Source organism: Trichosurus vulpecula, chromosome 4, assembly GCF_011100635.1.
Source record: "Trichosurus vulpecula isolate mTriVul1 chromosome 4, mTriVul1.pri, whole genome shotgun sequence".
Classification (NCBI taxonomy): domain Eukaryota; kingdom Metazoa; phylum Chordata; class Mammalia; order Diprotodontia; family Phalangeridae; genus Trichosurus; species Trichosurus vulpecula.
In genome coordinates, this window is record NC_050576.1 from 167079072 (window position 1) to 167105932 (window position 26861).

The 26861-nt window shown below is 36.8% G+C and overlaps 1 protein-coding gene across 9 annotated transcripts in view; it reads left to right on the forward strand.

The window, feature by feature from the left end:
- The window catches only part of BCAS3 (BCAS3 microtubule associated cell migration factor), a 772682-nt gene that overhangs the window by 17397 nt on the left and 728424 nt on the right, over positions 1 to 26861 (forward strand). For all 9 annotated transcript variants that reach the window (XM_036754180.1, XM_036754172.1, XM_036754177.1 and 6 more), the window contains exons 4-5: positions 2490 to 2565; positions 9655 to 9761. In XM_036754180.1, the coding sequence (XP_036610075.1) occupies positions 2490 to 2565; positions 9655 to 9761 (183 nt within the window). The remainder of the gene's footprint in view (positions 1 to 2489; positions 2566 to 9654; positions 9762 to 26861) is intronic.

Sequence of the window (26861 nt, forward strand, 5' to 3'; positions counted from 1 at the left end):
GAACATTAGAATAGAGCAAAGAGAAACAAATTAGACAACAAGAAATATTAAAACAAAGTCAAATTTCTAAGGAAAAAAAAGTAAGCTATCTCCTAGAAAAAAATAAAAACAAAAACCGTATTAATGTGGAAAACAGAATAAAGAGAAAGTTTTAAGAATCTTTGGAATACCTTAAAGACATGATGGTAGGATTTCAGGTGACCAAAACCAAGCCTTGACATCACATTTCAAGAAATTTTAAAAGAACACTCCCCAGATCTCTTAGAATCTTAAGGCAAAGTAGAAAAAGAATTCATTGGTCACCTCTCTTGAAAGAAACCCTAAAATAAACTTACAGTCAGACATCATAGCCAAAAAAACCCACAAAAAACAAAAAAACAGAGTTTCCAGGCCAAATGAAAGGATAACTGCAAGTAACCATGAAGAAAGAATTTAAGTACCCATACCCCACTGTCAGGATCACACATGATTTAGCAGCCACCACTATCAAGAAACAGAAAGTTTCGATGTGGTATCCTTGGCTTATAACCAAGAGCAACTTCTCCAGCATAACTGGGTATAATGCTACAGGGAAAAAATATAGATCATTAATGAAATAGAGGACTTTGAAGTATTTCTGATGACAAGACCAGAACTGTGTAGAAACTTGAAAGTTCAAATAAAGGAATTAAGAGAGACATAAAAAGGTAAAAAAGAAAGAACAAATAAAAGATTGAAGGACAAAATACTTGCTTTCAAATATAGGGAGATGATATATGTGTTCGCTTTGAACCTTGTCATCATCAGAATACATAGAGGGAGTCAAGGAAATAAGGCTTGAGAGTGGTTGGTTCTGTTAGATCTTGATAATCTTTTTTAAAATTTTAAATTTATTTATTTTTAGTTTATAGCATTCAGTTCCAGAAGCTTTTGTGTTTGAGATTTTCTCCTCCTCATTCTCCTTCCCCCTCTCCCTAAGACAACATGCAATCTGATATAGGCTCTACATACATAATCACATTAAACATATTTTCATTTTAGTCATGTTGCAAAGAAGAATTATAACCAATGGAATGAACCACGAGAAAGAAGAAACAAAACAAAAAAGAGAGAGCAAATAGTTTTCTTTAATCTGCATTCAGACGCCATACTCTGGATATGGATAGCATTTTCCATCATGAGTCTTTTGGAGTTGTCTTAGAACCTTGCATTGCTGAGAAGAGCCATAGATCTTCATAATCTTAAGAGAAGAATGTCAAGAGGAGAGGGATACATGGGGAAAAGGGAGAAGGAGAAGAGAAAGGAGAGTAAGGGAGAATTATCTTACATGATCAGAGTTTGCAAGTAGACATCTATGCTAATGAGGAGAGGTAGGAAAGAACAGCTGACACTTCAACCTCACTCTTATCTGAATTGGTCAAAGGAGGGAAAACTATGTGAGCACACAAACATACACACAGAGATGGGTACTGAAATACATTTCACTCAATAGAGAAATAGAAGGGGAAGGGGGAAAATAGGGTGATGGGGACTTAGAGAGGGTAGATTAAGGGAGGGATTAATTCTAGGCAAAACAAGCTAAGGATGTCTAAAAATATTTATAATTCTTTTGAATGTGACAAAGAATGGGAATCTGAAAGAGTTGCCCATAAATTGGGGAATGGTTGAAGAAGTTATGGTATATAAGGCCAAAGTAATATTGTAGTTATAAGAAATGATGGAGATAATTTCAGAGAAACCTGAGAAGACTTTTGTGAACTGAGGCAGAGTAAACAGAACTAGGACAATTTATGCAATAACAACAAATATGATAAAGACAACTTTGAAATAGTTAGGAACTCATCAGCGCAATAACCAATCACAATCCCAGAGGACTAATGATAAAATATGTTAACCATCTTTTAATAGAGAGGTGAAGGACTCATGTGTGCAGAATGAGACATATTTTTTCCCCTACACAACCAATATGGAAATTTATTTTGCTTGCTGTATGTATTTATGACAGATTTTGTTTTTCTTTGGTTCTCAGTTGGGGATGGTTGGAATGGGAGAGTGAGAAGGATTTTTGATGGTTAAAAAATTAAATAATTCAAAAAGATTACATTATATGCATATTTAATTTCTGTGGTGATTTTTGTCCGAGTTGTTCCTAGATAATGGAAATTTCTTTTATGCAGTCCAATAACTTGTATCTTGATCAAGGCCACCCAAAATTAGATCAGACCTCAAGATAATTTTCTGTAGAGAGAAAACTGCTCCAAATTCCTGTATTGTTTTTCAAACAGCTATTTTTATAGAGCTGGTTACCTAAATCTAGGGGTGATGAAGTTAGAGAGGGAAACAGCTAGTTTTTTTTTAGTACTTGCTGTACAGTAAGCTCCCTAAAGTTTGAATGTAAGAGGACTGTTGCAAGGAATGTAATATTAGTTATAAAATTTCTTATTGGGATTTTTGGTTATTAAAAGTTGTAGAATGTGATTTTAATATAAATATTTTTATTTTTCATCTAGGCTTACAGTGGTACACCTCTCACAGAAGAAAAGGAGAAAATAGTATGGGTCAGATTTGAAAATGCAGATTTAAATGGTATGGTTTTATTCTTAAGCATGCTGTTGAAATATTTGTTCAAGGTTGAGCTGATTCCATGAGAACTCTTGCATTTGCTCTAGACTGTCTTCTTTTAAGCTGGTCAGTTTTAAACCACGATATGAAACCTTAGACCACAAATTACTTACAGAGCTGTTGGAGTCAAATTTTGGTGAAAAATTTATAATTCCAAAATAGTCTTCAGTGATAAAAATTTGATCTTTTTTCTTTAGATTTTAAAAATTTGATACACTGAAACAACAAAAAATGTCTCTCTTCCAAATATGTAAAAAATGAGGACCTGCATTCTATATGAAGCTCTTCATGTGAGGATTGGCAGTATTCATTGCCCACAGTGGCCGCATTGGGCAGTGGAATGAATACTGGGCTTGGACTAAACAGAGACTGCTTCACTTCATATTGCCTGAGACTCTAGTTATTTGACCATAGGCACATCACTTAATATTTGTGAGCATCATTCTCATCTGTAAAATGGGAACAATACTCTCAGGGCTTCTGTGAGGATTAGATGAAATAATGTAGGTAAAGGACTTTGCCAACCTTAAAGTCTGATATAAACACATTCCATGCTTGTGATGGTAGTTGAGTAGTTGCTTCAGTTGTAACTGACAGCTGTAGTTGATTGTCTCAATGATAATAGCTCTTATTTAGTTAGTTTTTACCATTTGATAAACAGAGGCATCCTTAAAACAATCCCATGAGTGGTTAGCGAAGTATTTATTGTTAATCCTATTTTGTAGATAATAAATATTCAGAGAAGCTAATTAGAGGTAGAACTGAGGTTTGATCCCAGATGTGAGTCTCAGTCCATGGTTTCATCGCAGCCTATTGGCCCTGTAGCCCGTAATAATTGTGTTTCTTAGCCTCTTATTAGGTAGGTATAGGAAAGACTTCCTCTGTCTTTGAATAGAATAAAGATTCCTCTAGGTATTGGAAGTAGTTAAGATCCTTGGATGGTAAATAGCTTCTGTCTTCTGAGTTTTTTCCTGCCAAATTTTCCTTGTATAATTGATAGTTTGTTTTGAAAATGTTTATATCTTCCCTTTGTGAAAGGCAGGCTGGCAAAATGAAAATAAAGGACTACACTTAGAGAGACCTGGATTTGAATCCTAGCTGTGACACATTTTTTGTTTTACCTTAGGCAGAACACATAACGTGCCTGATCTGCAATTTCCACTTCTTAAAATGGGGGTAACAGTACCGGCCCTCAGTGCCTCGCAGTTGTGGGGGAAGTACTTTTTAAACCTTAAGGTATTATGTAAATGTAAAATTGATGCTGCATTTTTTTCAATATGCTCCATTGGTAGTATCTTTAACCTCTTAATGGTTATTAGTAAGTTCAGCTCTTCCCTTCTGGATTTCCCCCATTATTTACTCTTCTTCATGTATCTTCTTTTATCCCTCTCTATTTATGATTGTTTTTTGATCCTGTGGATTCCAGTGTAAGTGACTGAAATGTTGTTATTGCAATTAGGGTGGGACTTTTTTGCTGTTTTCTCTTTTAGTGTGCTAAAGTAATCAAGTGCCTTTGATTAAGCCTTGCTAGGTGCTAAGCCCCAGGTCCACACCCTTTTGCTGATTAGGTATGAAGCCTTCTGGCCCTACAAAGGGTATAAAACTCAAGAGGTTAGCATTTTGTTTGGGGCTTCTCACTCACTAGAAGAGTGTTGATATGGAGACTCTGGGTAGCCGCTGGAGCCCTTGGCTTTGAAGAAAACCCAGATGTTGGTGCTTCTCTTTTTGCTAACTATGTATGTGATGTCTTGATTAAACAAAGCCTATCTGTTGAATTGTGTTATTTGGTCTGTTGATATTTTCTGTTTGTAATTTCTATTTGTGTTTGCTCTGAAGTTCAAGGTTCTGGCTTTTCCTCCTGAACTAAGTGAATGATATATGTGTGTTTGATTAAAGTGAGATTGTTAACCCCTTAAAGTTGCTTTCCTTAGAAAAGCAGATCAAAGAACCTGTGCTGGCAGCTCTTGTTGCTGGTCTTGTTGGGTCTTACACCCCTACAGTAGCTGCTAGCCACATTGTTGTTACAAATATGGGGTAGGAAAGCCCTTTGTACAGTGGTTTTTTAAGGTCCTCTCACTTTTCCTGCCAAATTTCCACTATATTAGCTAGGTAAATTTGTAGTTTCTCCCCCCAAGGTTCCTTTCAGTTTTATTGTAATAAGCCACCATAAACCATTATAATAACTGTCAATAAAAGCAGGTAATCAAATAAATATGCAAAACAAGGAGTAAGTTCTTATCTAAAGCCCTTAGCAGTTAGGAAGGTCAAGCCAAATGAATAAAAAGTTAAAAAAAAGGACTTTTTTCCTGTGTCCCCTTCCAAATTCATTTAAAGTTTTGCTGCCTCTGCTTTCCTTTTGAGTACACTTGTTAGAGTATATATACTTCTGCTTCTGTTGATTTTGCTTTGTATAATTTCATTTAGGTCTTTCTATATTCATATTTGTGGTACCATAATATTCCACTTCATTAACATGCCATCTTTTATTCATCCATTCTCCAGTTGCACATAGGGTTTTTTTTCAGATATTTGCTGTCACATATAGAATACCTATTAATATTTCTGTACAGATAGGTCTCTTTTCCTTTTTGTGATATTTTTCAGATAATATCTGAACATTTGAAGTGAAAAAGTTATGGTTGATTTCTCTTATTATATATTGTTCTAACTTTTTTCACCAATCTACAATCCCAGTGACATTGCTTTAGAGTTCCTATCTGCCCATTGCCCCAACCTATTGAATTTTATCATTGTTTATATAGATTCCTTTTTGAAATACAATCCTACTTCCATAGAAGGACATTAGTTTTCTAAGTGTGGGATGAGAACTGCTGGTAGACCTTGAGGGTCTTCTGGGTAAGCTACAAGCTGAGTTTATTTTATAAGTATATATTTTGGTAGTGGCAATACTAATGATGTAACCACTTACACTACTTGGGAGTCACAGGCCTTGCCTTGACCACAGGAGAGAAGCATTCCCTTTTGCTGAATCACATGGTTCAGATCCTGGCTCTGATAGGAACACCTGGAGCCTCTTAGTTATAGTCTCGATCTGAGATCATAGGTCTAAGAGGAAAATGAGTTCACTGTTGCTGAAGCATGAGGTTGAGACCTCTAGTCCTTGCTTTCAAATTCAGAATCACAGCTCCATGTTCATCAGGGTAATGGTATGGCTGCAAGTGTCCTAATCCCAGCCTTGGTCAGCAATTTATGGATCTAGTGGGATGAACCTCTAGTTTCTCAACCAAGCCCTTGGTTTCAAGTCTGGAATCATAGCAACATGCTTATTAGGATATTGGTGCAGCTCCCTGGCTGACCTCTACTTGGAACACTGGTTCATGAGCTGAGGCTAGAGGGAGTAAGGGTCCCTACCACTAGAGCCTGTGATTCAATGTAGGCTGGATAGGAGGTAGCAGTGAAGCTTCCTGTCCATCTCTGGCTGTGGAGATAAAATTGTCACAGCAGTTAGTCATAGTGCTTGTGTGGTCAGTGGCTCATGGACTGAAGGAAGGTATCAATGGCACCTGTTTGACCTGTTGCTCAGATGAGCAGTTCGTTTGGATTCAGGTATGAAGGAGTGACTCCATGAGTCACTGCAGGAGTCTTTATTAGTGGCCCGTTGACACTCACTGGCACTAGCAGTTGGTAGGTAGACAGCAGTGGTTCCAGAGGCAGTTGGAGCAGCAACAGTGAAAGCTAGTTGGAGATAAAGGAGAGGAAGAAGGCCAGAGCCCCACAGAGTTCTGTTAAGGGGTTTAAGTTATTACTGAGGGAGAGGAAGGGAGATCTCTAGACATCAGCTGAGCGGGAGACAATTAAGCAGTCCAAGAACTGTCAGGGATTGCTCTGCTCTGCTTCCTGGAAGTTTCAATGTGATTCATATAGGGTTTTTTGGTGGTGTTCCTCCCTTTGACTTTTTGGATGAGAGTGGGGCATTCCTCCTCACCGCCAAGCAAGGAGGGATGCCTTTCTCCTTGACCTGAGGTGACAGTGGGGTGTTTCCCCCTCAGTATCTGAGCCACTCTAGGTTTTATCTCCAGATGCAGGGTGCTGGATATCCACCCACTGTCCTAGCTTCCTAGCCACCTTGGCAGTGCTGGCTTTATGCCTGGGATGGTAGCATATCGGAGTACACTGTCAGGGGAGGCCAAGGCAGCTAATAATTTTCCACAGAAAATTAAAGTTGTGTCACAAGCCAAAGTTTTGTTAGGTCAAAATAATGAGAAAACATTTAAAAGAGACATTAGAAAATTACTTTGTTTAAGGAGCATCAAAGGACCATATAGAAACATTTTCTCTATAGTATGCCACCCGTATTTGTTTTAAAAGTATGGGTTTTAATTTTCTAATTTTTCAATTGGAAATAATATTTTAAAAGTACCAAAATTAGTATTTTGAAAAATACAGTGATGACAAAAGATCCTTTCTTCCTTCCCCCATTTATGACTTAGGCTAGTTCATCACTAAGCCTGATGGTCCTCAAGAGTTTGCTTGATTGACTTTAGCCCTACTGCTGCTCAAAATTCCCAGATTCAAGTGATCCGTGGGACTCAACCTCCCCAGTAGAAGGGATTACAAGCATGTGCATGACAAAAGTTTTTCTAGGTTTTTGGAGTCTTATCCCTGTCTCTCCCTCTCTGTTTCCCCTCATGGCAGAAATATGGTCTACAAAACCTTCTCTTTATGAAAAAGGTTTGTGGATCGAAAAGTTTCAAGGATTCTTCCTTAAGGCTATTGTAGCATTGTGCTTAAATTGTATAAAAAATGGCAATGACTCATGCTATTTTTAAATGGAAAAGGAAGCTCTTTATTTGCACATTTAGTTATATTTCAGCCTTCATAATTACTTTTTATGCAGTTTTGTTAGACAGGAATAAGCCTGAAAAAATCATGAGTTCTAGTTTGGGAAGCTTCTTTGGCTTGCATTATCTTTGATGCTCATGTTTGTTTGGCAAAAAGATGTTCATTGTGGTTGATAAAAGTTATTATCAGTGGTATCATTATAAGTCAGTAAACTCTGATGTTATGAATTCTACTAGGATCAAAATTATTTCCTTGACTACATTTCATTTGTTTTTGGAGGATGGCTGATGCTAGACTTCTTTGGTCACAAAATCTGAGGATCTCAGAATCTCCGAGAGACTATTTCATTCAAACTTCTCTTGAATAAGAATCCTGCTTACAAAGTACCTGACAAGCAGTCACCTTTGCTTGAAGGTCTCTTAATAGGGGCGGGGAGAAGGGAAAGAGGATGGGGACACTAACTATATTCAAAGCAGCCCCTTCCACCTTTGAGAAGCTCCAATTATCAGGAAGTTTCTTCTTGTACTAGTCTTAATCTGCTTCCTTGTAACTTTCCTAAATCACTTCCAGGTCTGCCCTCTTGAGCAAAGCAGAATAAATCTGTTATCTCTTCCCCAGTACAGCCCATCAAGTACTTAAAGACAACTATCATTTCCCCACTAAGTTTTCTCTTCTCCAGGTTATTGTAAGCTCTAAATTAAACAAACTCCAACAGCTAAAGCTGATCTTCAGCTGATCCTCATGTGGTATGATCTTGTGGTCCTTCAGTCTCCTGGTAGCCTTTCTTTGGGTGCTCTTCTCTTTATTAACACACTTCCTAAAACATAAATCCCAGAACTGAATGCAGTGCTCTAGATTTGACATGACCAGAGCATTGTATAATTAGTATAATTATAGTAGTATATAATATACTTATATATAGTATATGTATATATATATTATAATTATAATTAGACCATCCTTAAACAATTACATGAAAAAATTCCACTCATCCTATTTTGGAGATTTCTCCTAGTCACCTTAGCGTGATACTTTTTTATGATGATTGTAAAGCAGAAGGTTTTTCTTCCATTCAAAGAAACTTTGAAAACTATTCTTAGTATTTCTTTAACTATTCCTTGGAAGTTTAGAGGATAATAGTTCTTTCTTCTTGTCCTTTGCTTCCTAAATTGTCTCCCTTGTAGTTGTTATCCATTCCCCCAGTAATTTCAATGTTCTGTGATTATCAAAAAATCCTACTCATCCTTTCAGGCTCAATTCAGATCCCAACTCTTTCTTGACCACCACATCCCACAGTGATTTTTCTCTGTCCTTTGAATTCTAGTAGCATTTGTTCTTTTGGCATTTATTTAATCTTACGTTATTATTTTTTTCATTTCACTTAACATTTAACAAATATTTATCATGTTCTTACTATGTGATAGATACTTTGGGAGGATGAATGAAATATGGTTTTTGCTCTCAAGGAACTTACGTTCTAATAGGGGATATAAGTCATATTTACTTAGTGAGAGTAATGCAATGTAGAATGTGATAAGTGCAGTAAGGAAGGTAGAGAAGTGCTGCTGAATTTTGGAGGAAGGAGAGGTCCCTTTCAGTGAGGGAATCTTGAATGAAATGTATGTGTTTTCTCTTCCCAACTAGGTTGATATCTCTCCTTTTAGACAGGGAGCATGTTACCTGCTTCTGGTATTATTTACTGCATATTTTGTCTAGTAGGTGATGAAAAAACATTGATTCCTATAAACTCATGCACTCTCCTTGTAGATTATATATCCAGTTTTCTAGGAGCATATCAAAATTCATATACATGTACTGATTTTAAATACACATTTTTATATACACATATTTTAATTCCTTTTATTGCCACTATCTGCTAAAAAATTCCATAAACCCCATATATTGTGGAAATTATAAACTGAAAAAATTTTCACGTTTTTGTTAGATTCTTAAACATACTTATTTTGATCAGAGGGGTCTTTTTCTTTTTGGGTTACTGTTACTTGCACTTGGTCGTGCTCCCTGTTTTTGCGCTTTGTTTGCTTTTCAAGGTCGCATGTAAGCTGGCATCTGTCAATATATGAAAATTTTATATTTCTCATTATACTATCTCTGCTTTAGAAGATAATCAAATTTAAAATTTTGGCTTCCTGCTACTGTTTGTTTTCAGAATTTTTATCTTCCAGTTATGTTCTTAATTGAGTTTTCTTTCCTTTAATTTTCCTCCTCAATATTTTAATTCCAATATAGATACAACAAGGAATATGGAATTTCATGAAATACATGGCACTGGAAATGAACCGCCTTTGCTTGTAATGATTGGGTACAGTGATGGAATGCAGATCTGGAGCATACCTGTGAGTATATGAAATTTGTTTCGTCTTAAAACGTTCTAGGAAGTTGATTTCTATAGCATATCTAAACCTGTCCGTACTGTTTTGAAGATTCATCCTGTTTGGAGTGTGCATGTTAGTATGCTGGGTCCACTGATTGGATTGGATATAAAGGAAGCTGGTGGAGTTTGTTTAATTTAGAACTTAATAATAAAGATTTTATGTTAATATTGTACCATCATAGATTTGTTTAAGATAAGTAGTATCAGGGATAGGTAACATGATATTTTTCTGTCTGTGTATATATACATTTATGTATATGTTAATGAAGGTAATATAGTTGCTTCATTTAGTTTGAAAAAGTCATTTTCCTGAATCTCAGTTTTGAGGTAACCTCTGTCAGCTTTATTATTTCATAGTTGTAGAGCACCCATGATATGGTTTATGCTGAAAAGTAGGACTTTATGTGTTACTGCCTTTCTGGCATTTCTTTTGTTTTATTGAGTTATAACTGGGCCCCACTGGGCTTTAGGGAAGGTTAGTCATTTATGAGTATAGCTGACAAGGGTGGGGAACCTGTGGCCTCGAGGCCACATGTGGTCCTCTAGGCCCTCAAGTGCAGCCTTCTGACTGAATCCAAACTTCACAGAAATAAAAGGATTTGTTCTGTGAAGTTTGGATCCAGTCAAAGGGCCGCATTTGAGAACCTAGGGGGCCACATGTGGCCTCGAGGCCACAGGTTCCCTACACCTGGATAGCATAGAGATTTGCTGTGTGGGCAGGAAATAAGTTGAGGAGAAGGTTACTTCTGTACTGCCAGTGAAGACAGGAGACATGGCAAGAAATGATCTCATCTTAGGTTCCATGTAGTGCTAAGAGCAGTGTAAATTTAAATTCTGATTACCTAAGCCAAAATTTCATAAAGAGCACCTAAACTTTTTACTAATTGCCAAATAATCATAAAGCAGAGAGGAACTGTCTGTTTTGGATGCCCTTTTTAAGTCAAGATATGTGTGGGCAGTATGTGTAGATATAATTGCCATTTAGATTTTTTTAGGGTGGGACTTTGGCAGGCCTTTTGAGAATTTTGCACTATATCACCCTAGAAGCTGATGCAAGTTAATTAGGAAATTCCTTACCACAGAATTTGACCTCAAGAACATACTGTATATTGATTTGATTTCCTTCTATTTTCCTTCTGTAATTTTTGTTTCAGAGCATAGGACTGGCTCATGAGCAGTCTAGATTTTCCTTTATGCTTTTAAAAAACTTTTTATTCAGAGTTTTTAACTTGAATTTATGGATGACAAAACAATACTTTACTATGTGCAAAGCATTATACTAAGGACTAGATACAAATAGAAAAAGAAAGACAGTCCCTTCTCAGTGAGCTCACATTCTAATGGGGGAAAATATAAGAAGTTTCAGCTGTATGTTAGATGGAAAGGACCCATAACTCTTAGGGTGCTGGAGCCAGGCAAATGGTAATACATTTTCTTTAATGTTGTTTTCACTGACAAAATCATATCTGTTTTCTGATAGCAAACCATTTAACATTAGTAAGAACTTTGGTGGTCAGACTTTTCTTTTCTAGGTCTTCAATAACTGTGGTTCCTGAGGAGGAGGGAGGTTTAGCACCTTCAGAAGTAGTTACCATGTTGCATTTCCATAGGTGTTGCTTTCCTGGATGACAGCTGCAAATAGACTGGTATGGAAGAGGGACTGGTGATCTGGGGGGTGCTGTTATTCTAGGGCTCACTAGCCCATCAGTGTTAATTAGTTGGTATTGCTGGAGATAAGGATGGTGGACCCTTTGTTCAGGAGGATTGCTTCCCTCAGAGACAACTGTATAGGGCTGGTGATATGGTGGACTCTTGGGTTCAGGATCTTAGCTCTGTTAGGTATGAGTAGAAGATGAATGTGACAAATAGCCTGATTAACTCTTGTTTTCATTTCATATGGACATATTCTAGACAATTAGTGTGGGTGAAGTTGGAGTTTCTTTAGATTTCCAAAATGGTCTTGTTTTATATAGCTGAAAGAATCTTGATTTTTGTATTGCTGACTTAGACATTTTCTATATTTTTGCATATACCTTTCATGTTGTTGCTGTTTGGATGTTTGGTCAGTCAACACACACGTGTTTATTTTGTGCCAGGTACTGTGACAAAGGTTATGGAGTACAAAGGCAAAAACATATTCATTATAGCCCAAAATTCATGCTTTGGGACTCAGGGGTGGGGAACCTGCAGCCTCGAGGCCACATATGACCCTCTTGGTAGGGGCTGCATGTGAGGACCTAGAGGGCCACATGTAGCCTCGAGGCCGCAGGTTCCCCACTCCCGCTTTAGGTGGTGTTCAGGGCACATAATGGAAAGAACACTGAATTGGAGGTTAGGAGACCTTAGTCCTTGTCTTGACTCAGACACTTATTTGCTTGCTTGAATATAATGATCTAATCTTTGTGGTTCAGTTTTCTCCTGTGTAAAATTGGAATAATGTCTATGTCAGCTGCTTTACTTCCTAGAAGGGTTTGTTGATCCTGTGATACAGGTGATGACTTTGAAAAAATGTAGAGAGCTCTATAAATCCATGGTGGAATCCTTATTATTGGTCATTACCTGGTGAAGTTGTATAAATTGATAGAAATGAGAAAAGTCGACTCTTCTACCATGAGGAAGCAGTGGCTTGTGGTTCTGATCAGACCCAGTACCAAGTTTCTTGAACACTGGATCTCTTTGTTGTTCTTTGAGTACACATACTACTCTTTTGTGCCTTGTGAGGGTTGGGTCTCAAAGGCCAGCTGGGAGCTTTTATTTTCCCAGAGGGCCATGTGACTTATTTGACTGGGGTGTTGGCTGGATTGAGCACATTCCACCTGCCCTCCTCAGCTTGTCTTGGCTGCCTTCTTGTTTCTGGTTGTAATTATAGTTGTTGTTTGTAGTTCATTAAAATTCATTTTGGGTAGACCCTAATTATTTTCAGGGATATATCTTTTTCTAGATTCCTAGATTTAGTTTTGAGGGACTGAGGCAGGAACTTTTTCATGAATTTTCTTTACTTTTAATTTCTGTCATAACCTTATGTTATTGACAGTACTGTTGTGAGATTTAATGAGGTAGTCTACAAGTGCGAAACACTGTAGTATGGTAGATAAAAAGGTCACTTTGGAATTAGGAAGTAAACAAGTATTTAATAAGTGTTTACTTTGTGCCAGATACTGTGCCAAGTGCTGGGGATATCAAGGAAGACCTGGGCTCCTGTAACAGCAAGGCAATAAACACAATGTAGATGATAATTATCAAAATGCCTATCTGTGTCTGTATTCTGTATCGCAAAGTATACGAAACTCTCCACATAGAAGGTAGAAGAAATAAACCATTTATTCAGACACCAGAGAACCATATCCCACAAGCCATTTATCCAATCTGTCAAGGCAGTAAATCATTCAATATACAATATCACAACATGGAGCCTCACCATTCCAAAACCTCTCTGACCCCTCTGTTGTGGACTTCCCCCAAACAAACTCACAGCACAGCTAAGTCAGCCTGTTCAGCTCTAACAATCACAAGGGCAGCCATTAGCAGCCATAACATCTTTCTCTCTCTCTCAGCATTTCCTGTGACATAACTTCCTTTTCCCGTCAGGAAGCTCTTCCCACCACATATGTCTTAGGCTTCCTGTGACGTAAGCAGGTCACATGGCCTATTAACGGGTGGGAAAGATCTTCAAATCCAAATCGCTACCACACCTCCTTTATTAAAACCCCGTGACACATCCTGGTTGTGGGACCCTGGGTAAGACACTTAAGTTCTCGGTGCCACAGGAGACTTTCTAAAACTAGAAATTGCAGGAAAAGTATACATCTGCAAGTTCTTTACCAGGAGCTTCCACACTAATGAAATTATAAGTGTGACTTTAAAAAGGAGGTGTATGAGAAATAAGACTAAATAAGACTCATAGGGGGGCCACATTTGGTTAAATGCAGAGTCTGTCCAGCATGTTATGTCCCTAATTAAGGAATGTTACAGTGAGGAAGAGCACGATTTACTGTCATCATCCTTAAAAATTGTGGTATCCTCTCCTCCTCACCCCCTAATATTTCTTAATTTCTCAGTTATGGTTCTCTTATTCCTGAATTTATCTAGAACCCTTCTTGAATCTGCTTTCAGCGTGAAGCTTCTGCAGGTTGAAAAAGATACATTACATATAATATCTCTATAATAGATATATGCATGTGAATGTTTTTGCTTGCTTAGTCCTTTGTAAACCCTGAACTAGGTAGGTCCAACAGGTACTGGGGGTTTTAGAAAGGAAAATCCAAGAACTGTGTAGGATGAGAACAGAAGCAGATCTATTCTGTGGGGTTTTGCTTTTTGTTCTGCGCAGCAGAAACAGATGTAATGAATGTAAGGAAAGTAAGATGTCAGCCATACGGAAATTCTCTCCATAGGCAGTTCCTTTGATGTGTAGTATGAGATGTGATACTACAAATTATGATATTGGCATTTTAAATTTAGGATAAACCTGATCCTTCTAGGTTTTCTGTATTCTAACAGCAATTATTCCTGCTTGGCAAGTTATTTATGGACTCTCCCTCTCTGGAGGTTTTGTTTAAAAATTTTTTTTACATATACATCCAGGTAACAACAAAATCTCATTGCCTCTTGAATTTGGAGGTCAGTTTGCAAAAAACAAAAACAAAAACAAAACTCTTTTCTTTATATATTTTATTTGCAACTATTCATCTTCCCAAAGGAGACTTAGATATTGATAGCATTTGAGAGCTTTCCTGAATGTACAATAGGAATATTCAGGAAAGACTGTTAATTGGGAAATCTGTATAAATGGAATCTTTTGAGAGGAACTGAAAACCTTGTATTTTCTTGTGGTTTTTGTGGTTAATTTTTCACTTTCTTGCAGTAAATTTGTTCTTTTGGGTTTAGGAATTAGGAACCATGAGTTAAAATTGTACAAATGCAGATTTTGGCTCATAATGAGGAAAAACCTCCTAAAAACTAAACCTGTCCAAAAGTGAGCTTCTTGGGGAGAGAGGGAATTCCCTATCATTGGACCAATTAATCAACAAGCATTTTAAGTGTTTACTACATACCAGCCACTGTACTTGTGGTGGGGATAAAAAGATAAAAATAAAACTATCCCATGTGGAATATAGATGACTTCTTTGATACAGAGTACTTCTCAGTTAACATTCTCAGGACCCTGAGGAAGTTTATATGTGGCTATTCTTATTCCCATTTTACAGGGAGGAAACTGAGGGACCATAACATTAAATCACTTGTTTAAGTCACCCTGCATGACCTTTCCCCACTGACCTGCAGCTGCCAAATGTTGCAGAGGATTCCTGACTAAGTATGTTTTGTACTGAACCATAATTTATGAACCAGTGATGTCTGAGGCTCCTTCTGACTTAGGTTTTAGGATAGTTCCAGAGTTAATTACCTAGTTTCAAGATTGTTCTGGCCTTTTACTACTTTTTTTTTAATGGTTGATTTCTTTGTGTGGCCATTTATGCTTTTCATTAGCACTTCTGTCTACAGGTGAAGAAAGATGAAGTACACGATACCTGTCTTTGGAAGCAGCCTGAGGAGAGGCATATTTAGGAAGAGGTTAAAGTTCTTGATTAAAATGAGGTTTCAGAGTTTGCTATTCATCAGTCTTTGTGTGCAATCTTTTATCCTTACTATTTAAGTATTCTAGTGTTGTCATTTTTTGCTTGTTTTACAATTTTATTAGCTTGCTTTTCAGGGCTGATTATCATGTGGATATATACAGAGAAAGGAATAGCACCCTAGAAGCAGTCATTGATGGGTCTTCTTATCCTTGTATTTATAGAGGACCTGTGCTTTCAGAAGCGTCATGAACATCTTCCACCAGCTCGGATCAATGTGTATCTAAGATGTCTTAGCAAGTTGCCTGAGGCCCAGAGAAATGTTACTGTACTTATTTTTCTTCTTGTTTCTTTTTTTTAAAATTTCTTTAAAAAAATTTTTATTGGTGTCTTTTTTGCCCCAGGATCTTTACTCCTCTCTGACCCAGAAAGCCACCCGATATAACAAATAATATTTTAAATACCACACTTTTTAGTCATTTCCTGATTGATGGCTATTTATTTTGTTTCTAGTTCTTTGGTGTTACAAAAAGTGATGCAATAAATAGTTTGTCCCCATGGACTTTCTTCTTCTTATTGTTTCTTTGGGGTATAAGCCAGGTAATAGAATCCCTAGACCAAAGGTTGTGGATATATTAGTCACTTTATTTGCATGACTCCAGAAAAAAATCAAGAAAATAAGGAGAGAGATGGGCAGTAGATGCTGTGACCCTTTGAGGCCTCTTCATTACCTATGTCTACATCTCACCTATACTTCCAGGAAATTTTATCAAGGTTGGCACACATTTCCCACTTGTGATCTTGCAGAGTCTCTGGCATGTTCTCCCTTGTGACAGTTAAGGTAGTCCCTGCAGAGACAAGAGCACTTCTTGCCCCACCAGTTAGTAACCACAGTGTCATAACTAGACTGTCACTGTACATCTGTGCTAGGAACTCAATGGAGTCTCAGTAAGTGTCTGATGCGTCCCACCTCCATCATTCCATATCAATTCAGGATTCTTGTACCTGTTCACAAGATCATACAGGTCTGGCATGATCTTGGCACCTATAAAATTCTGGATTGTGAAGTTGTTTTTCTGGTCAAGCATAGAATGAAATCACTCTGAACAATTTATAGAACAATTTAAGTACAATTTATAGCAATTATTCTTCTCTCAGAGGAGCATTCTCAGGTTATCAGCTAGGTCCGTATGACGCTCTACATCCTGAGAATTCCAGCAGAGGCCACAGCAGAAGCTGGGTTGTAGAGGTTACCACCCCGGAACTGCAGTACTCTTCTGCTCCTTGTCCAGGTTTCTTAATTTTTTTTTTTTATCAGATAGGGAGCTTTTCCCTAAGTCATTTATATTTTTTGATTTCTCACATACAGGGTTATTGTAGTCAGTTGATTGATTCTGATTCTCTTTTGTCCAGTTTGTTGTATTGATCTACCTCTTTATCTATTTTTTAACCAGTAATAGATAGTTTTAATAACTGCTGCTCTGTGATATAGGTTGAGGTCTGTAAATGTTATTTCCCCCTTTACCCTGATCTCTTTCCTCTTTTCATTATTTTCTTTGATATTCTCTCTCTCCCCCTCCCTCTACATATGTATACATATATTATATATACACACACAAATGAATGTGGTTATCATTTTATTAAATTATGTTAAGTATCCCTTTTGATAATCTGCATTATCAAATAGTATTTGCAATATCAAATGATACTATGAAATAGAATTAGGACTATAAATTAATTTTTGTAGTAGACATTTCATATTTTCCCCTTCTCACACTCAGTTTTCTAGCCGAACTGAGCTGTTACCTGTTTTTAATTTCAGCATTTCATCTTTCATCTCTGGGCTTTTCTCATAGGCTATTATCTGTTCATAGAATACTCTTCTTCTTTACCTCTCCTCTTAGAATCCTTGTCTTTTCCCCTTAAGGCTCATCTTATGAGATATCTTCTCTATGGACCTTTTCCTGATCACCCAATTGTTAGTGTTCTCTCCCTTCTCACATTAACTTGTATACATTTATATGTGTAAATGCTGTATCTTCCCCACAAGAATGTAAACTCATTGAGGGCTAGGGCTGTTTAATTTTTGTCTCTATCCCAGCATCTAGCAGAATGTCTTGTACTTAGTAGATACTTTATAAATATTTGTTAAGTTGAGCTATGAGGTGAATAAAGTCTGTAGGAACAGAAAGGAGGAAGGGGACAAATAAGATGTCAGATAGGAAGAATCAAGGAGCCGTGGTGACTAATTACATGTATGGAAAGAAAGAGAAAATTGATTTAAAAAAAAATTGTTGCACTTTTTCGAGCCTTGGTCCCTGAGAGTGCTGAATTCATTAGTAGGTGCTGAGTAACCAGTACTGTTGGGAAGAAGTTTGCTTGTAGCCCTGTTGAGTTTAAGGGACAGCTTAAAGTACCATTATCAGTTGGGTGACTTATCAGTGTAATCCTTCAGAGACAATCATGTATTTTATTTGGTTAGCCACATACCATCACTGGAGAAATCTTGGTATTAAGAAAGTTGAGTTTTTATTTCAGGGAAAAGTTTGGAGTCATTAAAAATATTTTACCGATTTCCAAATACAATCCTGCTTGTTTTTTTATGCTCTTCTGTTTATTGTGCATCCTTATTGCCTGTCTGAGGCATATATACTAATGGAAAGGCTCTGTGTGCTTTCCATGAGTATTTAAGGATTAAACTTGATAGTTTTTGGCATTGTCGTGATATTCAAAAGGCACAATCTGGAGAAATCAAGTAAAATATTTGATACCTGAGTATTTGATATTGTGCATAATAGTTATTTATTGTATAAAGTTTCACATATTGTATGGAAGTTTCACATTTTTAGAGCTATTCCTTAAGATTTAAGGGGCGTAAGACAGAGGAGTTTAATTCTGGGAATTTAATAAAAATATTATTTTAATCACAGATTTAATTATATTTATCATTAATATTGATTAAAATAAAATATCTTTTGCTTTCCCAATTTATTGAATAAAGATAAATGTGTGAAAGGTTATTGTCTTGATGCTTTGTTGACTGTAGTATAGAGAATTGACACTAGGTGTCAGTAGCTCATCGAGTTAAACAATTGCACAGAGCAATAGAAATATACGTAAAAGGTTTTGAGTTTGTTTTATAAGACAAGGCTATATTTAAGGGAAATATTATTTTTTCTATGACTGGAAAATATTCTACTTAAGGTATTTTCCAAATATTCTACATAAAATTTGTATTTAGTCTTTGTAGTATACCTGTTATCTTAAGCAGCAGGTTTTCTAGGAATCTGCTTAATCATTTGATTGGATTAATATTCAGGGAAAACTGGACTTCTGGGAAAGTTTCTTCCTAAAGAAGCTGGGAGATGGTACCTTATTTTGTATGCAGCATTTCCTATTATAAAGAGTACTAGTGTATTCTTAAAGCAGTATATGGCAGCAATTTTGAATGGGGAATTTTGGTATCAGGAAGAACACCAAAAAGCAACAATAATGAAGCAAATGGGAAGTGCATTCTTGCAGAGGAAAAGACTTGATCCCAGTATAATAGGTACCTGGGGTTTTCTTTGGCATTATATCTTTGCATATCTATCTGTCTGTCTATCTGTCTGCTTATCTATGTATCTGAAAGCAGACTCATTGATTTGCCTTGTGTAGATCCCTAGTAACTAAGTCACTTTTCATCCTGCCTAGTTAAGAATGAGGTTATATCTTAGGAAATGGGGTCTAATGCTCTTAGGTTTAGAGCTGGAAGTATCCTTAGAGATCATTTAGTCAAACCCCCTCATTTTACAGATGAGGAAACTCAGACTTAGAGAAAAGAAGGAATTTTTCCATAGTCATTTGAAAAAATAAGTAGCATTGCCAGTTTTCAAACTTGTCTTCCAATTCCAAATCTACCACGCATTCAGTTGTACTATTCTGCCTCCCCAAATCTCGTTTGAAATTTTTTTCCACTTATATGAGTTATTCTGTTTTAAAATTGAGAAAATATTCTAGACACAAGATGACATACAAGACAACGGAGGATAGTTTTAAAGCCTTAGGTTTGCATTTGTCTTATGCTAAATTGAGGAGAGAAAAGAGGAGAATTTACTATGAGGCAAGTGATCTGCCTCATACTCCAATTCAGATTTGCAGCTGTGTACAAGGACCAGATGTTGAAGTTGAATTCCAATGTTATTCAGATAGTTCTTATTTAACGCTTTCAGAATTGTGGCCTGAAGTCCACATTAGTTACTAGACAGAGATTTTTGCTCACCCACATCTTTCTCACCTCACCCTTAACTTGGCTTTCTACCTTTTGTCCCCTGTTCAGGACAGTTTTAGTTTTGAGGTTCTGGGTCAATAAAGTACATAGGTGAAGAACAGTGATAAATAAAAGAAATCAAGACATTGAGAGAGTCAGTAAAAACATTTAAACTTCCAAATGGCCTGAAACTGCTATCTCTTTGACCACATAAGGTACGGGACAGGCATGGACTACATGGACAAGCTTGGATTCATACTGCATTCCTCACTCTCTCTTCATCCCTACATTTCCAATTTGTGATCAACACCTGTTGATTTTATCTCTGTAACACCTCTAATATATGCCATCTTAGTTCCTCTGACGCTGCTACCAGCCTGGTTCAGGCCTTTATAACCTCATGCCTGTTGGCATCCTGTGGCATCCTGGCAATGAGTCTTTCCAAATCTAGCCACTCCAGTCCTTGGACAGTAGACTTGTATGTAGTCTGTTTCTGCCTCTTATTTGAAGCCTTTACGTCTTGGTCTAGGACCTTTCAGAGCTTGTCCTTTGCTGTTGCTAAAACTCAGGTGTTCCTTTCTCGTAAATTATGCTCATTTTAAGACTCTCAGAATTAATTTTGGATATAGAAAGGAAGGAATCATTTTAAAGAGTTTCTGATTTTCCTAACATTCCTAACACTAATCACAGTGTTATTTCCCCACTGTTTTCCTTAAGGTTTCCTCATAGTAAAGATAAAGAGGCTATGTTTCTATATTTATACTGTAGAGGCAGTATATTTCACTTTTGCTAAAAAGATGATGTGTGTGCATTCTTGCAACCCCTTCAGTAACTGGATTTGCTTCCTTGTCAGTCAAATTCAGTTAGTCAAGGTTACTTTGAGTACCTTGAGGGCCATTCTTACTGTTCATTCCATTAGATTGTGAGCTCTTTGACAGTGGGGGCTGTCTTTTACCTTTCTTTGTATCTCTAGTACTTAGCACAGTGCACAGGCCCTTGTAGGCACTTCAGAAATGCTTATTGACTGACTTTCTCAATGGAAGAAGAATTATATACTCTTTGAACTAAGGACCTTTTGTAGTATCTTTTGTGTCTGTCTTTATTATTTAAGTCTTAACCTGGCCTGACCCTTTAATGAATTGTAATCGATTCTCTCTCTCTTTTTTTAAAGTTGTAATCATTTTAAATATGCTTGCTATATCACCCCAAAAGTCATAGATTAGAACAATCATAAAGAGGAAGTCCAAATGCAGGAGGTAACTGTTTCCTCCCTTGACATTCCTCAATGTAGGAATTATATGCAAACATTCCTAAACAGAACTTTTAATAGATGCTTATCCCTGTTTTTGTTGTTTAGTCATTTTTCAGTTATGACTAACTCTTAGTGACCACTTTTGGCATTATGTTGGTAAAGATATTGGAGTGGTTTGCCATTTCCTTCTCCAGCTCATTTGACAGATGAGGAAATTGAGACAAACAGGGTTAAGTGATTTGCCCAGGGTCACACAGATAATAAATGTCTGATCCCAGGTTTGAACTCATGAAGAGGAGTCTTCCTTACTCCAGACCTGGCACTCTATCCACTGTGACTCCTAGCTGCCATCCCTAAACATTTATAGAGTACATACTGATTTTATAGCTAATCGACAAGATACATTCAGGTTCCTCCCCTCAAAAACCCTAAAATTCTTGCATTTGTTCTACTGATGTCCAGACATCTTCCCATCTTTTCTGCATTTCTTTGCTTTTTACAATTCTCCTGCTAGTGTGTTTTTAACTATTTGATATTTTTAATAGCTTTTGAAAATAAGTTACAGTAACTATTTTAATAAATTAATCAAGATGAAAGAATGGGAATAAGTTTTTGGGAAAAAACAAACTTTGACTCCAAATTTAATGGGGAGAAAGAAGCCAGACCATTTTGGGCTGATGATGTGAGGATAGCTCAAGATTTGATGGATACTCTACCAAGTTGACACTGAAGTTTCTATTTAGATATGGTAATATGGAGATCACTTCTTTTTCAACTTTACCTGAAACAAGAACCAGAACGTAAGATCCATATTCTCTCTCTCTCTCTCCCCCTCCTCCCTCCCTCCTTCCTATGACACTTCAATTGCCTCCTAAAAAGACAAAGTTGTATGTCCTCATCTCTTCTCCCTAACCAAGACCAATCAAAATAAGAAGAAGTTGTGCTTTAAAGTGCCTTCTGGTTCTAAATCTTATGATCCTTCTATGGTAGGATTTGGCTGTAGGTCATAGGATCATAGAACTAGAGTTAGAAGGGATTTCAAAGGTCATCTAGACCAGTCCCTTTATTTTAGAAAGAAGAAACTGAAGCCCGGTGATTTGCCCATGGTCACATTCATCATAAGCATAAGAAGTAGGATTTGAACGTAGGTCCTCCAACTCCAGTGCCATGCTGTTTTTACTATGCAGTATTAGACTTTGGGTGATTTTACTTTGTTTTTCTTTGTTATAAGGGAGAGCAAATTCAGTGAGTGTGTGTGTGTGTGTGTGTGTGTGTGTGTGTGTGTCTGTCTGTCTGTCTGTCTGTCTGTCTTGGTTGTAGAATGACCATGATGGAAAAACAGGAAGAAAAGTCACGCATAACCAAGTACTGATGTAAAAGTCACTCCTCAGTCTCACTGTGGTGAAATATCTGTCGCAAGACTGAGCCTCAGAGACTCCTGGAGGATTAAAACTTCATAGGACTATTATGAAAATAAAATTATAAACCATACTTTAAAGGGGAACAAGTCAAAGCTGTTTTATCTGTGTTATGGTACTTTCTCTCTATTCAGTTGGACACCTATTCAGCACTTATTCAGCTAAAGGCAGTCCAGTTTTTGTGTCTGAGTGATTATGAAGTGTTTATGACAGCTGCTAAGCTAACACTCTCCGTAATGGCGTTACATTGACTTCTAAACACCTTTCCAGTCTGCCTCTAGGAGTGTGTGTCTCTGTAGTCTGAGTGGTTTTACATTAACATCTTCTCCAAGTCAGATCTTTGACTACAGACGTGTTACTTGTAAATGGAAGATACCATTAGATTGGCTTCAAAGGACTGGAATGCTGTTTGCTCTGGTGGGGGCTGAAGTCAGGACTGGGTTTTTGAAGTATAATGTCTAAATCTGTGTTGCATAACAAAAGGAACGTGTCATTTCTAACTGCTTTTCTTTGATCTTCCTCCTGAAAATCAGGGAGAAGGGGAAAGGTTAAAGTAGCTTTAAAATACTCCTCTGTAAGTGGTCAGAAATCTGGAAGTATGAAAATATGATTACAAGTTCCATTCAGTAATTGCGTTCTGTGGTTTTCATATTGTTCTTGAAACTCACTTCCCCTTTGCCTCAGGTCTTGCATTTATTTTTGTTTAGTGTCAAGACGAAAAAATTGTCTGGCCTGGTATCTCCTTTATGTGGTTAGCAAGTATCTGTTCTATAAGTTGTTAGTCTTTTTAAAAATGCATTTTAGGTGGTTTTTGTGGGCTTAATTTTTTTCCCCTTGCCTGGCATATGGGGTAGTCTGGAGAAATATTGATACTAAACAAATAATTTCTATGTGGGATAGAAAAAAAAAACTTCTTGTCCCTTGTGGATATTCCCCACACCCCCACTCCCCACCCTACCATAACTCTTATTTTAATTTTGAAATTACGTTGTCCTAAAGGTCCCTATTCACTAATTCATTTATCCAGAAAATATTTATTGGGCATCTACTCTGTGCTAAGTGGGATGGTGAATACAAAGATGAATGACAGATTTCCCACTTTGGGCAAACTACTTTCTGTGGACCTCAGTTTTTTTTAAAGGAAGAAGTGTTCTAAGATGATCTCTAGCTCCAGATCTTACGATTCTATATAAACAAAAGCTATGGGAGTTTTGATGGAGACGTTACATCATTTTGGGGAAATCCTGGAAGGCTTCGTGAAGCAAGTGATGTTTGATTGGACCCTCAAAAATTGGATAGGTTTTTGATAGGCAGAGATAGCAGGGAGAACATATACTAGGTGAAAGGACGGAGTAGTTATAAAGCAAAGACATAGGAGAATGTATTTAGGCATTATTGTATAATTCTGCTTGGCTAGAACAGTACTCTTCAAAGTTTTTTGAGTAGTCTTACACGTTTGTGTTAATTTCTTATACCCTGGATATCAGAATTTTTTTCAGAGGTATTTGATGCAGTATTTTTGAGTATACATTCTAAAATGTGTGCGTTTACTTATTTATAAATTCTATGCAAGTACTGCTGCAGTAATTATATACTCCATAAAACATATACAAAATAGAAATTACAAAGGGTGCAGATAAAGATGAAATATTTTATCCTAGAATCAGTAAAATCAATAGGGAGCCCCTGGAGTTTATTGAGTAGGGATATGATTAGATCTGTGCTTACGGAAAATCTCTTGGACATCTCTGTAGAGTATTAGAGTAGGGAAAAAACAGACAGGGAGACCAAAGAGGAAGAGCTGTGACAACAGTCAAAGGAGATGAGGGCTTGAACGAGGATGGTGGCCTTGTGAATGGAATTTTTTTAAAGGGCATTAAATTTATAGTAGTTTCAATACTGCCTTGTTTAACTTTGTCCCTTCTAAACTCCCTTCAATTCCCCTTGTGTGTTTTTTGTGTGTTGACGTTCTCGTCTTCTTTTATTTGTAGCACTATTACTAGGCTCCCCACTTTTTAAACTTCCCTTGTCATTATTAAGCATAGTTAAGGGAAACAAATCCACACATTCATCATGTCTATAAATATATGTTGCATTCTATAGCCCTAGTTTATCATATAGGGAAATAGGATTCATGCATTAATAATAGTTCTTCTTATGTCTTTCACAATTTTTGAAGTCCTATAAATTATTCTATTCACTTTGCATCAGTTTGTAATTCCTATGGTGTAATGATGTTCCATTACATTAATATATCTTGTTTTTTTAAGCATTCCCCAATTGATGAGGGTACCTGCTCTTTATTTACAGTTCTTTACTGTTTGCAGAAATCAAAATGCTGCCATAAATATTTTTGTATATATGGATCTTTTGGCATATAAGGATAGTAGTAGTATCCATGAGTCAGAGTATGAACAGTTTTAGTGATTTTTTTTCAGGTGTTGTTCCAAATTGCTTACTCAGACAGTTGGATCAAGTTACAGAGCCACCAGTGTACCTGACTTCCTATTGCCCCTTCAATAAATTGTCATATTTGCCAATCTGAATAGATGTGAGTTGGAACCTCAGAGTTATTTTAAGTTGTATTTCTCTTTTATTGGTGATTTTTCATATGGCTATTGATTGCCTTTCCTCTTTTGAGAATGTTTTGTTCATATTCTTTGACTATTTGTCAATTGAGAAATGGCTTTTGTTCTTACATAGTTATGTTAATTCCTTACATATCCTGGATAGTAGAACTTTCTCTGTAAAGATTTTTTTTAAGTTATCTGCTTTCTAATTCTAAGTGCATTGACTTTGTATAAAACCTTTTATGTAATCAAAATTTATTTTATCTCCTAATCTGTTCTGTCCCTTGTTTGTATATATAGTTGCAAAAGGTTACTCATTTCTTGTTAACAATTCTTTTCTGAACTTAAAAACTAAAAAAAATTACATTTCCATAAATATAGCAGAACACAAAAAGAGGATATGACATATATGACATGGTATATTTGTTTTTTTTAGGAGCTATATTTTATTTCTTTTTTGAGAATTTTTATTTTTAGTTTACAACACTAAGTTCTACATAATTTTGAGTTCCAGGTTTTCTCTCCCCCGCACCTCCCTCCCTAAGATGGCATAGAATCCTATATGTGTGTGTGTGCGTGTATATATGTGTGTGTGTGTGTGTGTGTGTATAAAATTCATGGAATTCTAGGTATAACACACTAGTCAAGTGGTGAAAAACAATTATGACCAATGGAATGAATCATGAGAAAGAGGAAACAGAACCAAAAAAACCCCGCAAAAACAAAAACAAAAGAGAAAAAAAAAGGGAAAAAAAAAGGCAAGCATGAAGTGTGCCTCAGTCTACATTCAGACTCCATAGGCTTTCTCTGGATGTAGATAGCATTCTCATTCGTGAGTCCTTTGGAGTTGTCTTTGCACCTTGTGTTGCTGAGAAGAGCAAAATCTATCAGGGTTAGTCGTCACAGAATCCATGTATCTGTGGTTGTGTATAATGTTCTCCTGGCTTTGCTCCGCTCACTCAGCATTATATTGTGTAGGTTTTTCAAGGTTGTTGTGAAGTCCATATCAATTCTATTTCTTATAGCACAATAGTATTCCAATACCTTCAAATACCACAACTTGTTCAGCCATTCCCCAATTGATGGGCATCCCCTTGATTTCCAATTCTTTGCTACTACAAAAAGAGCCGCTATGAATATTTTTGTACACATGGGTCCTTTTCCCACTTACGTGATCTCTTTGGTATACAACCCTAGAAGTGGTATTTCTGGGTCAAAGGGTATGAACATTTTTTAGCCCTTTGGGCATAGTTCCAAATTCCTCCCCAGAATGATTGGATCAGTTCACAACTCCACCAGCAGTGTAACAGTGTTCCAATTTTCCCACATCCTCTCCAGCATTTATCATTTTCCTGTTTTGTCATTTTAACCAATCTGACAGGAGAGATGTGGTAGACATGGTATATTTCTATGACACAGTATATCGCTTTCATATCACTTGCCTTTCAAAAACAGTATTTTATCTAATGCCCACTGCTCCCACTTCTTTCATGTTTCTATACTATACTCTAATTATGGAAAATCTCAAATACCATTCCCTTTTTCTTTCTTTCAACATTAGCGAATTACTTTTACCCTCCCTCTCTTTCCCCTCTTTAAAACCCTCAGAACACAAACAATCCACTCCCACGATTTCTGTTTTTATTATTTAACTCCCTCAATATCCTTTGAAGACATCAAACTTCCGAAGGGACATTTTTTCTTTTTCCTGTCAAATTGTCAAAATGTTTCCTATTAAAAAAACCTTTATTTCACCTATTAACTATCATGTTAGTACTACCTCATCATATAGTAAGTCTGCATCCTAGTAGTTTGAGTCTTGGGCTGTATTGAATATTAATATATTCTCTATGTAGAGGCAGTTAGGCGGCACAGTGGATAGAACTCTGAACCTAGAGTTAGGAAGACCTTGGTTCAAGCATGGCCTCTGACACTTACTACATGTGTGACCCTGGGCAAGTCACTTAACCTCTATTTGTCACAGTTTCCTCAACTATAAA